This window comes from Nothobranchius furzeri, chromosome 8, assembly GCF_043380555.1.
Source record: "Nothobranchius furzeri strain GRZ-AD chromosome 8, NfurGRZ-RIMD1, whole genome shotgun sequence".
Taxonomy (NCBI): Eukaryota; Metazoa; Chordata; class Actinopteri; order Cyprinodontiformes; family Nothobranchiidae; genus Nothobranchius; species Nothobranchius furzeri.
Window position 1 is genome coordinate 65,068,760 of NC_091748.1, and position 15,657 is coordinate 65,084,416.

At 41.4% G+C, this 15,657-nt stretch overlaps 1 protein-coding gene across 2 annotated transcripts; it reads left to right on the top strand.

Annotated features, from left to right (window-relative positions):
- The first annotated feature begins 44 nt into the window (after positions 1 to 44).
- On the top strand, positions 45 to 13,374 carry LOC107392804 (low-density lipoprotein receptor-related protein 8). 2 transcript variants are annotated; one of them, XM_015970816.3, is made up of 13 exons: positions 46 to 239; positions 1,012 to 1,146; positions 2,465 to 2,845; positions 5,463 to 5,591; positions 5,663 to 5,788; positions 7,123 to 7,285; positions 10,653 to 10,868; positions 11,016 to 11,134; positions 11,385 to 11,524; positions 11,595 to 11,736; positions 11,858 to 12,049; positions 12,417 to 12,575; positions 13,111 to 13,374. In XM_015970816.3, exons 1-13 carry the CDS (start codon positions 95 to 97, stop codon positions 13,140 to 13,142), a joined length of 2,079 nt encoding a protein of 692 aa, XP_015826302.3. In that variant the 5' UTR covers positions 46 to 94; the 3' UTR covers positions 13,143 to 13,374. The 2 variants fall into 2 exon arrangements, with proteins under 2 accessions (XP_070410312.1, XP_015826302.3); XM_070554211.1 differs by lacking the exon at positions 1,012 to 1,146 and having other exon boundaries at positions 45 to 239.
- Positions 13,375 to 15,657: the final 2,283 nt, after the last annotated feature.

Below are 15,657 nucleotides of genomic sequence, written 5' to 3' on the forward strand. Positions count from 1 at the left end.
TCTACTAACAGCAGGTGTATAAATTAAACGAATAGCTAACAAATAATACGCATTATGCTCCATCGTGAAGCTGTAAACACAAGACGTTTCAGCCATGTGGTTGTTTGACAGCAGCGGTGTTACGTCATATTTCCGCGCCCTGCGCCTCGTTGCTGCCAGCCAGGACTCGCCGAGAAGCATGGGGCACCTTGGCGGTTTATTTCTCCTCATCGCGCCGCTCTTTTGGAGTCACATCTGGGGTGAGAGGCTGGAGGTCCAGCTGCGTGTGAACATTGTAGTTGTTGTTTTCGGTCTTTTGTTCCTGTTCTGACTGACTGAAGCGCTCAGCCCTCCTGCATACGCCTCGTCTGTCAGCAGCTGGTGCACGACAAACCGAACTGCCCTAGAATCTTTTAACACGGCATCGCCTTTATTTTTCACCTTCACCGTATATGGCTATTAGTTATTCGTTGAGCGTTTTGTCTATTTCTTGGCCCGTTAGTTTTTTCCCCCCAACGTGGTTCAGTCATGTTTGGGTTTAGTATGACTGATGTGTCATGTCATGTGTTTTTATACAGGTGTATGTTTGTTGCATTTTTTGCATGCTAGGGTTATCATATTTTAAAACCTGACTGTAGTTTTCCTTGCTGGGTGTTTCAGTGATATTTAAACATGCAGCTCCACATCATGCCTCCTCCGTGTGTTGTAAAAAGGCATCTGCAGCACTGTACTGACCTGGGCTGCTTTATGCATTTGAATTATTTAAATTTAAGTCTCAGAACATTCAGATCTACCAGCTGTCAAGAAGCTAATTGTATAGCAACCAAAATGGGAATTTTTAAATTGTTTAAAAGTTTGAAATAAATAACACTTTTTGCTGATGACTCTATAAAACATCATCTTTTCTTTCTAATAGTTGATTTGAACTACTGATGATAATTGAATCACTACTAAATCTCATGTGTAACCTGGCATTTAAGGTCTTGTTTGGCTCCGTAACAGTAAAACGGTGTGTGTGTTTGTGTGTTTGAGGTGCTGCGGGTCACTCTTTACCTGCCTGTCACAAACAGCTGGAGTTCAGGTGTGGAGACGGTGTGTGTGTCTTTAAGCTGAAGGTGTGTGATGGCCATGCAGATTGTGGAGATGGATCAGATGAGCGACACTGCAGTGAGTTACCAGTCCAAACCAGTTTGAGTCCAGTCTGCTCTAACCGCTGTGATTTATGTTCGTTTTCTATAGTTTTACTGATTCATTCATAAACGGTCAATAATAAGAGGCTATTTATTCACCAAACATTACAATATAGATTAAATAATTGCATGAATCATTAGAATAACTCTGTCAGTTGTACTAGATGAGCAGTTCAGATCTTTTTTTGTTTTGTTCTAACAGCAGCACCAAAGTCCAGCAGGATCTTATCAGATCTGATCACGATGGAGTCCTGCTGGCCACATAGATTATTTATTTGGCATAAATGTAATAATCCAAACATCGGACTCATATCACATCACATGATGATCTCTGTGTGAAAGAAAAATACTCCAACTTTGTGTGATATTTATTTCAAATCCTGCTGAGGTCATCCAAGCTTTTGATATCAGATTCCTGGGGGATTTAATCTTCAGCTTGAACTTCCAAGAAGGGCTCTGCAGGAGTGGGATTAGCCGAGCCGAGTGGACTTGATGTTCTTTCGAGCGTTAAACATTAACACTTCTGACGTGCAGAAATCCAACAGCAGGTCGGAATGCAATGTTTTAGAGCCACAAAGGAATTATCGGCAAGAAAATAAACAAAACGGTGAAGGTGTATCATTCTACCTATTTTACAAATTTACTGCATGAAATTCTACTGCGGTGTTCCCTGAAACCTGATCTGTTGATAGAGATCTAGAAAAACAGACTTTATATCATGTTTAATCTGATATTCTCTCTATCAGGGTTGTTGTTACTTTAATTTGTAAAGCAGAACAAACTTTTTAATACAACTAATGAGTAATATTTGTTTTTCCAGTGAAGAACTGCAGGGAATGGCACCTTTCTCAGTGGCCTAGTGGTAGAGTGTCCGCCCTGGGACTGGGAGATCAGGGGTTCGATTCCTGGTCGGGTCATACCAAAGACTTTGAAAAAATGGGACCCAATGCCTCCCTGCTTGACACTCAGCATTAAGGGCTGGATTGGGGGGTTAAACCACCAAATAGTTCCCTAGCGCAGCTGTGTCTGCAGCTCACCGCTCCCCCAGGGGATGGGTCAAATGCAGAGAACAAATTTCGCACACACACACCTGTGTGTGTGACAACTAATGGGACTTTAACTTTAATTGCATTCAAATGAAGGGATGTGGCGTTTAATTGTTTAATTTAAATTGTCAAATAAAAATCTTTTCTGTTTTCAGCTTAAATACAAACACTCACTCACCAGATTTTATCAACAGTCAGTGAGCCTTCAGAGTCTTTCGTCCTCCACGTTCATAACCTGTCTCTCTACAGGACACGCGGGGTGTAAGACAGACGAGTTCTCCTGCTACAGCCGACGGTGCATCTCCATCAACTCCTTATGCGACGGCGTTGATGATTGTGGCGATGGGAGTGATGAGGATTCCTGTCCCAAATGCGCCACTGGTTCGTTCTCCTGCGGGATGTCTGATGTCTGTCTGCCTAGAAGCCAGCTCTGTGACGGACGGAATGACTGCAAAGACGGACGGGATGAGACCCGGAAGCTGTGTGGTTCTGTCCAGCCCAGGCCTCAGAGCTCGCCCACCTCATGCGCAGCATCGGAGTTTCGGTGCAGAGATGGAGAGTGCATCCGTCACGCGTGGAGGTGTGACCACTCTCCGGACTGCTCTGATGGCAGCGATGAAGACGACTGTGGTGAGTGATGTGACGTGATGCAGCTGCAGTTTCCAAACTTTTGTTCTAAAGAAACTTATTTATGGAAACTGGGTCCTGTTGCACATTTATGATAAACATGTTAAACTCTGCAGGCCAGATCAGAGGATGACATGGATCTGGGTTTGTGCAGGTTTAGTCAAATCTCAGATTTATGTTGAAGAGACATTAATAAATAGTGTAAATAGCAATAACAATTACCTGCTGGTGGTGGTCGGAGGGACCAGTGGCACCAGTATATGGCAGCCTCGCCTCTGTCAATGCACCCAGGACAGCTGTGGCTACATGGTAGCTCATCCCCACCGGTGTGTGTTGTGAAGCGCTTTGGGGGGTTGTAGAACCCTACAAATACAAGTCATTTCCAATTTTAAAACCCAGGTTTGTCTGATTTAAGAATCATCTTGTGTTGTTTGAGATTACTGATAGTTTATGAAATCAAAGGTTTAAACTTTGCAAATGTAAAATTAACTTTTCTATTTTAAACATGCTCTCTGAAATATGTATTTAGAAATATTTGCATCCAGCAGAGGGCGCTCAAGTAGTTTTTAATCTGTTAAAAGAGCTTCATATCTATAAATCTATATATCTATCCATATATATCTATGATATAGATATGATTTTGAACTATACTAAAATTGTTTTTCCTACTCTGGAACCAGCTCCCACTTATCAAAGAGTCACCATCACTGCAGGTCTTCGAGGGTTGCTTGAAGACTAATTTTTATTGTTTGGCTTTTATGTAAAATAGTTTTTAGTCTTTTACCGTCTGTTTTATCATTTTAGTCATTTTTACATGCTGCTTTTATGTGTTTTCTTGTTCTCTGCTCTTTTATTTTTATGTCATGTTCAGAACCTTGGGCTTCCGTAAAGGCAGTGAAAGGTGCTATACAAATAAAATGTGGTGAGGAGATGAAATATGATTTGCATAGAGCTACATAGTTCTACTGACATTTAAAATCTACATGCGGCATGAGGCTTCCTTGTTTCTACACCTCATGTTGTATTATTAGAAAAATGTAATGCAGAACAATTTCTGTTCAAAGTCGGGCGACGCAAAACAAACTATGAGCTAAACAGTAAAACTGTTGACTACATTTTAAACACTTGCTTAAATTGTTTAAACTCTGGTTGTGAAGTGATGAGGAGCTTTGCACACAGAGCTTTAATGATCATTTGTCTCCTTTTTGTTAGAAACTCAAGTTCACACGAGCTGTCCAACATTTTTCTATTTATTTATTTATTGTTTTGTGCAAAAATTCCATGCACGTTTTGCAAAAATGTTTGTTTGGAAAATGTAATGACTAAAACTTTTTATTCTTGTTTATTTAGTTTAAAAATAAATAGCTCAAGTCCAATTGGCCTCTTGGAGGCGCTGAAGAGCTACATGTGGGTCCAGGCCCTCAGGTTCCTGACACCTGGTTTATATTTAAATGTTAGCGTTTAGCATCAGAAAGATGCATAAAGAGGCGGCTCTCGTTTGGCTCGTTTATTTCGCTTCAGTGCAATATAAAGATCCCAGAGTTGATAATCAAATTTAGTGTACTTCCTTTCATTAGTGGTATATCTGTATTTCCCTTTTAGGATGTTATCAATATGTAAACATGGTTTTAATTGTCTTTTGAAATATCCTAAAATAGTTTTAAACTGGCCTATCTTCAGTCATCAATGAATATTTTTCGTGTTCAAAAGGCAGTAAAAATGAAATAAATGGTGAAATACCAGTAAAGGGGATTCAGAATGGCCTTAATACTGTTTATTGTGTGTGTGTGTGTGTGTGTGTGTGTGTGTGTCTCTTCTTTTTAACTACTTAATTTTAAATAGATAGCATGTGGATTATATAATGTAAAGCAGTTTAGGCTGACAGGATCTACTGGACTTAGAGCTCTGACCAGTTCCTGCAGGTTTTATGGTTGATTAGTTTATACGATGGTTGCAGCTTGAGCTGACTCTTAATGCAGCGGAAAACGATTAAACGTGTGGAACTCTTAAAACCCTTTTTTAATGATTACTTCTGATTCTAATCGGCAGCTCTTAGTCTTTCAGGCAGAACATAAATATAGTGCATTAGCTTCTGATAGAAAATAGACGATGAAACTCCAGGATTAGAAAAGCCTGACAGATCTACGTCACACTGTCACTTAACACTCATGGACTCACCCATCTTGACTCAAGACGAGGAAGGCTGTTGATGGTTTAGCGTCCAGGAAACAGAAGAGATCATCAGGGCTAGTGGAAGCTAACTGTTAGCATTGGCAACTCCACCACATAGCAGAACTCCTTCCGACTAATGTTATTTGTGAGGTAAAACGTCCACGTTGTAAGTCAGTGGTAGAGTCATGTTGCTGTCTTCCAATCGGAGGCGAGACGTCCGAATATCAGGAAATACTCCAACTCCTGCTGTGCTGTGCCACTTTCTGCTGCAGCAGACTAGTCTGTGTTGATCCAGGCGCTTTTGGGCTTTTTGTGCTCAGAGTACAGCTTGCATGGCATGCGTTCCTACCAGAGACTACTGCAAATACTTATTAAATGAGTTTCCCAGACCTTTAAGAATTTGTCAACTGTATTTAAATCTTATGTTTGATTTTGATTGTGACTTCAGATATTGGCGATCAGGACGAGTGTCGGGTAAATAATGGCGGCTGTTCTCATTACTGTCTGGACCAGTCGGTGGGGTTCCTCTGCAGCTGTCCGGCCAACATGAAGCTGGTTGGGGACAGTCGGTGTGAGGGTGAGGGACGTTTCCCAGCATTGTTTCACAACTTTATAACACACACCCTAAAACATGCTTTGTTGTTGCAGAAGTGGACTCATGCCTGGAGAGTGATGTGTGTGATCAGCTGTGTGTTGACATAAACAACAGCCTCACCTGTAAATGTCATGAGGGTTATCACATGAATGCGTCAAGTGGAGAGTGCAGAGCCAATGGTAAGCTGCTGGTTCAGGTTTCAGCAGAGATGAGTCTATAGTTTCCTCTTAATATTTCCCCTTTACATGTTGATCAAACCCACATTCAGAATAAATTCTGGATGTTATTTTTTCTCTTGGGTCCCGCTCTCGTTAGTCCGACTCCTTATCTAAGCAACTATAGCCTCTTTTATAAGACGGGCCATGCCGGCAAATCGACGTAATATTACCGCAATGGTATGTCTATAAACACCATGCCAGCATCTCACCTTATACTGGGCCCAGCATGGCGTTGCGCGAATTTAGCGGCATTTGTTCCACCTTGCTTGGTAGTAATATTGCGGTAATGGTCTGCCATATCCGCCCTGGCGCAACAGAGGCAGATGTCATGATGACGTGGGGAGTTATTGCTGAGCTCCGGCTGGCAAATTTATTGAAAATGAAAGTAAACACAGGCAATAAGGTTTGCTTTTTGAACAAAATCTGCTGAGATGGCAAACTGGAGCGCCACAGCGCTCCACGAGCCTCTCTTGTTAGAGCTGAAGCTCCGATCACCAGAGACTGCACAGGGACTGATGGGGACAGACACCTTTAGGAGCTGCTTGTTAAAAAGACTTAACGATCACAGCTTCAATCGCAATAAGAAGCAAGTTATGTCCAAGATAAACGGAAGTCTGCGGCAGCGCAGAGACCGCCCCCATACCCCCTTTATGCCACCATCACCTAATCCTTTATAAAATTGCCACGATTGCGCCACATTACCGCCATGGCCCAATCTTGTAAACGACCTTTATCCGCCCCAGGGAGCTGCGGCAAATCCCGTTTTGCAAACGCTATGGTCCTGTAAAAACAGCTAATGGGTGATCGTAACAGGAAAAGCTGCTGTTTCCAGCTGATGGTGAATGTAGAGGCTCTGCTGTGCTGCAGGAAGTCACAGTAGAAAAAACCAGTAAAGGTCACTCGCTCCTTTTCTTTGCCTTAGTTTTGTGGTGATGGCTGCGACTCCTCCCATCAGTATGATTATTGGACTTGGAAATGGAGTCCGTGGCCCAGGAATTCTGTGGGAAATATTTTATGCCATCGTTAGAGCTCCAAATGTGGGAACCGTGTCTATTTCTGCAGCAGATGGTCAGATATCTGGAACATTTAAGTTTTTTTAATGTTTAAACTGTTAAATACCAACAGTTGTTTGACACAGAACATATTTGTGTATTTTTTAACTTTATGATTGGTTGCTTGTACCGACTCCAGAACTTGAACTATGCAGGTTTATTTTATTTATGTGCCTTTTTAGGTACATCATCTTTATCGCTTTTTGAAGCTGACTAACCTGAAACAATTTTTCTTCATGCCAGGTGAAGAAGCTCAGCTGGTTTTTACCTCCTCCAAAGGGATTCAGCTAAGGAATGCTGAATCTAAATCCCTGGCAGCGTATTTACCTGGCCCAGGTCCCGTAGCCGTCGTCGCCTCTAATCTCACCTTATACTGGGCCCAGCGAGAACAAGGCTCCATATACAGGTAGCACACCATCTCTGTTTCTGCTGAAGACCCTGATAAACGTGTAAATGTAAACGGAGGCTCCCTCCCCCGAACACACACACACACACACACACACACGCACGCACCACTTTCCATCATTTATCTGGTGGGCCGCGCTGTTCTGGCAGGATGAGCTGTCAAGGATGTCTGTTTTCCTACGTTTGTTCAGTGGCATCCTGAAACATTTCCAGGTAAGATGTACTATTTAACCTCTTTAGGAGATTCTTATTTAGAGTCTTAGGTAAACAGAGTTTATGCTAAATGAATTTTAAATGTTTCTTTATGAGCTTTAGCAATTAATTGCTGAAATAGTCTCTTTAAACTGGGTATGATGCACGTGACATTGAAAAAAATGCAGAATCCTGTTTCTGAAATCAAATACAGAAGGAGTTTGCAGACAAACAGGATGGATATGTGGAAATCATCGGAGCAGAATGATAATATTCCTGATGTTGACGTTTCATGAATAATAAGCCACGATTTACTGTGGATGTAATTTCCTCGTAGATGATGAGAAAACATCAGCATTCTCTTTTTGGCACCGTCTTTTAAAAGTGACTGACTTCTGATCAGATAAGCAGCCGTCTAGTAGGTATGACCATCACGGTGTGTGAAAAGTAAATGTTGATTAAGGCTGCTCGGCGGTCGTCGCGGATTCGTACCTGAACACACATGTAGATGCAGTTTCCCGTAAGTGTTTGCTTTGAGTTTACTGAGTAACAGAGTCAGGTGACACCAACCACTGTCCAGTAGATTAGTAATCTGATTTTGGCCGTTCTCCACAGCTTCTGGTCTTTCTTTTGTCATTGTGATGTTTAGAAGAAGAAAGAAAATATCATTTCTATAGCACCTCTCAAGATAAAAGTCACGAGGCGCTTAACTGTAGATCTTAACTTTACTTTAGAGCTTTATCTTTTTGTCATCATATTAGAAAAGTAGTTTTATGGCCACCACCAGATGGAACTGGCAAAAACTCAGGTTTATAATCCATTTACTTGCATTCATTTTGTTCATTGGATTTGTAAGTGTAACGTCCAGAAAGGGTCATTTTTGACCTACATAGTGACCGGTCATCTACAGAAATAGGTCCACTATCTAGGTGGATTTTCTATTCTATCTTCTAACACCCAGAAGGTTCTGTAGTGCTTGTTGACAGTCCATGAAGACAAAATTGTCAAACTAGTTCTCCAAACAAAGGCTGTCCTCTTATCTCAGACTGCTGGATTCCACACTCTGAATAAAACGTGAACTTTTACAACTCATAAGTTAAATAATCATACAATTGAATGAACCAGATGTTATATGAAATGTTTGAATAATCTGTGCCTAATTCAGTGAAGTTGAAATGAATGTTGTCTTACAATGATCCATTTATCTTATGATCAGTACTGTTTGATTTAACAAGTTAATCATTATCTACACTCATACACAATGTTCATTAGATGCAAATTAAGGTTTATTAAGTTAAATAAAGTTTAAAGATTCTTTATCCACAGAAAGAGAACAGCTTGTATCTGGAAGATGTGGTTTTCTGAGGGATGTTTGGTAAAGCCTACAAACATGTCATATTATGATTCGCCAGAAATCATAAACTCTAGATTATTATAACTAGAGTGACTTCCCGAGTTACTAAATTTCGAGCGGAACGCCGAAGTGGCCAATTCGGAACCAGCCTCCTTGAGACACCCCTCTCTCTGACACACAGTCAAACCTGTTGGCACACTGCCAGCTGACACAGCCATACGGCTCTTTAAGAGAACATCCGTCTTACACGCAACAAACCTTCATGCCTGTTGTGACCTGGAGACAACTCTAGAGCGGACTGGTCGCACCGCGGTTAATCTATGAACTTCGGTGCCTTGAGGTCCACACGACTTCCTGACATTCTGGATCTGACCGGGGGGTCTCCGATCAGGGTTTGTAGACATAACAGATTGCGTCTGATGTTGTTTTATTAATAAACAACTCTCTAGTTTATAGCAGACAACAAATTCTTTTACACCCAGAATTCACAATCTCTTTCAGATACAAAGGTTCCGATACACATCTACTTTACACCACACCACCTACAACTCACATTGCATCACTGCATATACACTCCATCACATCATTATTCATAGCTTGTAATGTATTATAATTAGTTTAGGAAAGAAAAAAATTCCTTTTAACTATATACTTGACTCTGCCTGAATTAATACGAAGTGTGTTTATGGTCCCTGAACAAGCAAAGAATCATAAACTCTTCTGGTTAAACATTCAAAGATCAATCAGGTTGCTATTTCAAATTTATATGGAGTCATCACACCTTATTGGTCATAATTAAATATGCAGTCGTTGTGCCATAAGAGTGTGACGCTACAGTAAAGCACCTTTTTTAAGGAAGCCCAACGTGCTGGACAAATTAAAAAAAATACTAAAATCAATAAAAACATGAAGAAAACAGGAGAAAATCAGAAGTACTAAGAATTAACAAGGTTGAGGGAAGTACTCTTCAAACTGTATTTAAAGGGAACAGATTGACTGTTTTAAGTTACAATAGTTCTAAGGGCTATACAATATCCCCCTCATGGCCACACCCACCCATCCTATAAGCTGGGAAGCTCAGATAGCCGGATGGGGGCTCAGAGAGTACTAAACGCTCAAAATTTCAGTAGGTTACACACAACCCATCTGCAGGATGTTGGCTCCTGTGGAACACACTTGGTTCTCTGTTATCTCTGATTTCCTAGCTGAAACTTGCTTCTAGTGACCTCTGACCTTCCAGGCTCAACAGGTGGCGAGTGGGGTAGAAGACGGCAGGATTTAACTTCTTGATATTTGAACATCTCACCTCTGATTGGATAACAGCAATGCGACTCTACCATTGCTTTTCAATATGTTTTATCTCCATAAATAACAAGCCTGAAGGAGTTCTGCCATGATGTGGTGTTGCTAATGCTAACAGTTAGCTTCTACTAGCTAACTGCTCTCTCCTGGACACAAAAGCAACAACAGCCTTCCCCGCCGTGAGTCAAGATAGGTGAATCCATGAAGGCTAATTTTCAGTGTGACGCAGATTTGACTGACTTCTAATCCCCGTCCGTTTTCCATCGGCGACTAATGCATGAAACTGGGTTAGAAAACAGTTTTCACATTCATCTTGCGTTACTCAGTGAACTTGTTCTTTAACTACAGACCTATTTCACTGACAATTTAAATTCTGTAAGTGGAAAACGGACTAGTGTCATGGAAGGCTGCATTCCATTTACTACAGCCAGCAGCTGCAGAAGTGGAATGCAGCCCCTGAAATCGGTTTACACTATACTTGTAGTCATTGGTTACAAAAAATGTTTTGGATCTTTTTCAGGATTTCTGTGAACAAAAAGCCACATGAAGCCATTCTGGTGGTAAGAGTCCAAGGCTTGGTGTCGGGGCTCGCCATAGACTGGATCCACCAACTTCTGTACTGGACCAGTTCAGAGGAGGGTTCTGTTAACGTGGCTCTGCTAGACGGATCATCTCAGGTTCAACTCATCACTGGACTCTACGACCCGTCTGCTGTGGCTGTGGATCCTCTTCGAGGGTAGGAAGACAAACCGAAACATTTTCAGCGAAAGTTCTTTTTTGCGTCTGTGCCACAGTTTGGAAAAATAAATGTAGGAACTGTAAACCGTTTCAAATAAAAGTAAAAAAGAAAAACATCAAACTTAGATGTGTTCATTTTGTTCAGGCTCCTGTTTTGGGCGCAGTGTGGCGGAAGTCCAAAGGTTGAGAAGTCCAGCTTAGACGGCAGCAGCAGGGCGGATGTGGTCACGTCGTTAATTCAGCAGCCAGTCGCGCTCACTCTGGGTAGGCTGAAACACTTTCAACATGGAGATGGGAGTTTAGAAACAGGCAAATTTACCAGCTCTTTTAGATGTTCTGTATGTATTGTGCATAACGTGAAAGGGAAGTCCGAGGGAGAACTGAGAATTCTGTCTTTTCTTGTAGAAAAGGGAACTGGAATTTTTTTTTTTCCAGCCGTGAAATGGAATTTGATTTGAGTTTCAAGTTCACACATCTGAGCGAGCCACGCAGCTGTTTCTCTGTTTCCCTGCAGACATGACTCGGCAGCTGCTGTACTGGTTTGACCAGGGAATGAGAAGCATTTCCAGAATATCTTTAGATGGTCGCCATCGTAAAACGGTGGTCGAGTCTAACGGCTATCTGGACCGGCTGTTTGGACTTGCTGTGTTCGAGGTACTACAGGGAGTCTGGGACTGATTTGTGAAATAAACATCGCCCATCTGATCTCGCGTGTTTTCATCAGGGATTCCTGTACTGGGGTGACGAGGTGACCGGCTCCATCTGCCGAGCCAACAAGCACAGCGGCAGTAACCTCCAGGTGCTGATGTCTAATGTCACCTCACCTGGTGGTGTGGCCCTCCTCCACCCTGTGCTTCAACCACACGGTACCACCACTCCCCATTTCTGTCTTTAAATCTAAATCCTTCATAATTTTTCTGCTGAGGGGTGAACTGCAGGTTTGAGGTCGGTCATTAATGTGAACCAAACCTTCTGCTTTATCTTAAGGCCCGTCTGTGTGTGGGCGTCCTGGGATGACGTGTCAGCACGGGTGTGTTGTCGACCTGCATCCTGATGGGCTCCGCTTCAGCTGCGGTTCCCCAGGAACTAAAGAAAATTCCCAGGTTCCAGGGATCTTCAGCACAGCTCCAGCAAAAACGTTACCCGATGCCACATTTGCCGGATATCTCTCTTTGATCAGTAAGAACGTTTCATTTACTTCCTTGTGTTAGAATTAAATTCATTTACTTCCTTGTGTTAGAATTAAATTCATTTACTTCCTTGTGTTAGAATTAAATTCATTTACATCCTTGTGTTAGAATGAAATATTTGAGTAAAGCACACCGGAGTTTTCCTGTTTCTGAAAGTTCCAACCTGTCCGTGTGAGAGGAAATCACTTGGAAAGTTATAACTATGTTTTTGAAATCCTCACAGATGAGTTTGTCATTTCTCCTAAGCTTTGCAGCTCAGAGGAGGTGGATGACATCATCATATGTGAAGTTTACATCATCTTCCTGAGGCTGCCAGGCCTGCAAAGAGTGATCCAGGTTGTTTGTGTGTTTCTCAGTGTTCCTTGCGGTGCTGCTGGTGGGAACGGCTTTGTGGTGGTGGAGAGAAGAGCTTTGGCCTTCCAGGTCTCTCACCCTGCAGAGCTTCTCCCTCAAAGAGTCTCGGGTCCCACTCATCGTTCAGCCACCGTCTGGATCTGAGGCTGACGTTGGTCCAGGCAGGTGGAGCTCACTTAGACACAGAGCAGATGTTGTTCTTACACAAGGACACTCACAGCTTTCACATCCACGTGAAAATCTTTTTTTTATTTATAAGTAAATAACAGCGATGGAGCTACACGTCAATTTTTAATTTTTACTCAAATTATTTAGATCTTTATTTAGTTTAAACAAATGAGGCCAAACCACACCCGCACAGCAATAAAATAACTAAATGGGGTCTAGTACGGCTTTTTGTTCCTGAGCTAGCTATTGTTTAAACTTCTGCAGCAAAGTGACTTTATCAGTTATGTGATCACCAGATGTTTCCTCTTAAGGAAGTAAAAAAACAAAACCGGGATGTATCTGACAGTATCCGTTGGTTTCCCAGGAAAAAAGCCGACTTTGCTAATTCTAAACCCCACAAACTCAGAGTTTCAGTCCGTTTAGCAGGTTTTGAAGCTGACCTGATGAATGATGTTCTCTTTGGGTTTCTCTGATGTTTTCTTTGATCTTTAAGTCTTTTGGTGTGATCTTTGTGGTGCTCTCTGACAGGAAACCCTTCTGAGGCTGGACTTGGTCGGTGAGTTAAGATGTGACACAGATGTTGGACTTGAATGAACTTGGCCTGGCTGGATGATTTAATGCTGCAGTCACCTCGGAGCCGACACACCCAGCTGATCAGCTCGACACGTCCCAGCCTCCTCACGCTGGCTCCAGCACTGCAGACATGACAGACATGTTCCAGCTGTGGGAGTCAGGAGGCCTGCTGTGCTCTCACTATGACGAGCTGTGCCCCAGTCACCAAGAGCACAAATGAATAAGTGACTATACAAAAGCTCTGTTCTAGTCTGAAAGCAGGACAATTCCAGTGAAATTTTAAATCGAGCAGATTAGTTGGTTAATTTTGTAAATCATTGAATAAAAACCATTTTCTGCTGAACGGTTTGAATTTCCACAAACAGAATCGCGTTATTGGTTTTCAGTTGGGAGAAACAAGTAATTAGGATACTTTGAATGATTTTCTAAAGATTTGTTTTCTGTTATTTTTGCACTTCCTCCTTCAGTATAGACCTATTTATTCCTTTTCGGTTTCTAATATTTTCCAAAAACTTGGGATTGAACATTATTTCCTGTTATTTCACTTTGACGTTTGAGGAAAAACTTCTTTAATTCTAGTTTAAACTCTTGTGTTTGGTGTGAGAGGGGATGTTTGGTGTCCTGCTGCCCAGTGAATACTTGAATCATGTATTTAATGCGTCAGCAGAAGGTGTTTGTATGTTTAAAAGATTACATGGTGGTGAAACTTGAATCTGCTCCATCTTTATCAGAACAGAGTATTGTATTTATTTTATAAAGTCTAATATCTGGTCATTAAAACTGAAGCTGTGTGTTGGGGTAAGAAATGCTAAATTATTGCTGAGAAAATTAAGAGTTCAACTTGAACATGAATGTGACTTTGTTCAGGTTTCAAACATTTCATTTGATGGAAAAGTGAAGCCCAGCTGTTTGTCTTTCTAAGCGCTGGTTCTGATGTTGGAAGAAATGTTTTCTATTTCTTTTCTGTATCATCTCCAGAGTTCATTTCATCAGCTCTGCTGTCTGTTCTTTTCCTTTTTGTTTGAAACAAACGTGATTATTGGACAGAAGATCCAGAGGCGTTTGTGTGCTGAAACTGCTGAGTTCTGTAGTGGGTATTTATTATTCATTAAGATTTTATTTTATTTTCATTCATTGGAGTTATATAAGTGAGTACAATGTAAATGAAGCAGATTAAAGTACTTTGTTGTTTACTACATTTTTGTTTAGTTGTTCTTACATCAATTTATCTTTAAACTGTTTGTAGTTGATCAACTTATGTATTAATTTTTTCTTGGATATTTGCAGAAAAAAGGGAAAAAATTCTGAATCCTCAGTCATTCTTCTGGAAATCTGATGCAGAAGACCGACAGCAGTAGCTCGGGAGGCAGAGCGGGTCGTCCAGTAATCGGAAGGTTGCAGGTTTGATCCCGGGTCTGGCCAGCGAATGCTGCAGTTGTGTCCTTGGGCAGCACACTTAACCTGCCTTGCCTGCTGGTGGTCGGAGGGACCGGTGGCGCCTGTGTTCAGCAGGCCTCCCCTCTGTCAGTGCGCCCAACTGTAGCCACAATCGTAGCTCATCCCCAGCTGCATGAATGACTGTGTTGTGAAGCACCTTGGGGGTGCTGTAGAACTCTAAGAAGTTGCTATACAGATACAAGCCATTTACCATAATTTCTCCTTTATTAAGTAAATTAAACAGAAACATCAGAAAGTGAGTCGGACAGCTTCTTATGGTAAACTATTTATTTTTGTACGGCAAATAGTTTTTTTCTCTCCCTACATCTTCAACACTTCAAAACAGAACAAAAATATTTGTTTGCAAATCTGGAATAAATCCAGATTCAAAAATAACTTAATCCCTATGGAAAGTTACTCATGGAAATTCATTTTCTAGCATTGACAGAAAATAAAAAGTGTGTCAACCGTTAACAGAAATGCTAGCAATGGAGGAGCAGTTATCACTGACTTAGGATCAGTCTGCACATTCGCAAACAAATTAGCAAACTATTTCTGTTTTATGGTGTATCTTTGGTTTTGATGAGAAAATAAGCATTCTCTTAAGAAAAAGCCATCACTGTAACCATTTAGTTGTGAAATAAAGCAGTTTGAGTTATTTCCTTCCTGTTTTATAACATATTGCAAAGCAGTCTCAGTGGATATGATTTACACCAGTTGGCAGAAAGTTAACCACAGATTAGTGCTATAATCCGTAATCAGCAATTACTCTTTAACCACCTCTATTTGGCTGAAGGTTAGGGGTGGGGAGGTGCAGAATGCTTGTTGCTAAACTGCAAACATGCATTAAGCTTTTCAAATATGAAACCAAAATCTGTGGGAATGCATTGTTTTCTAGATTATTCAATCTTTTACAATTGGAGTTACTGGAATATTTACCTTGGCCCTATTCAATAGAACTGGCCCATCAGTCATTATGGACCGGCCCATTACCAACACACCTCTTAGTAAATTATTAGTTTAACCGCTGAGACTTAATTGTAAGTGTGCATTAACATTTTGTGA

What these genes read in the sequence shown, in the direction of transcription:
- LOC107392804 (XM_015970816.3), top strand. Translation starts at nt 95, where the DNA reads ATGTGGTTGTTTGACAGCAGCGGTGTTACGTCATATTTCCGCGCCCTG. An exon ending in GAACAAGGCTCCATATACAG is followed by an intron (nt 7,286 to 10,652) that starts GTAGCACACCAT and finishes GATCTTTTTCAG; the next exon opens with GATTTCTGTGAACAAAAAGC. An exon ending in GCCAGTCGCGCTCACTCTGG is followed by an intron (nt 11,135 to 11,384) that starts GTAGGCTGAAAC and finishes GTTTCCCTGCAG; the next exon opens with ACATGACTCGGCAGCTGCTG.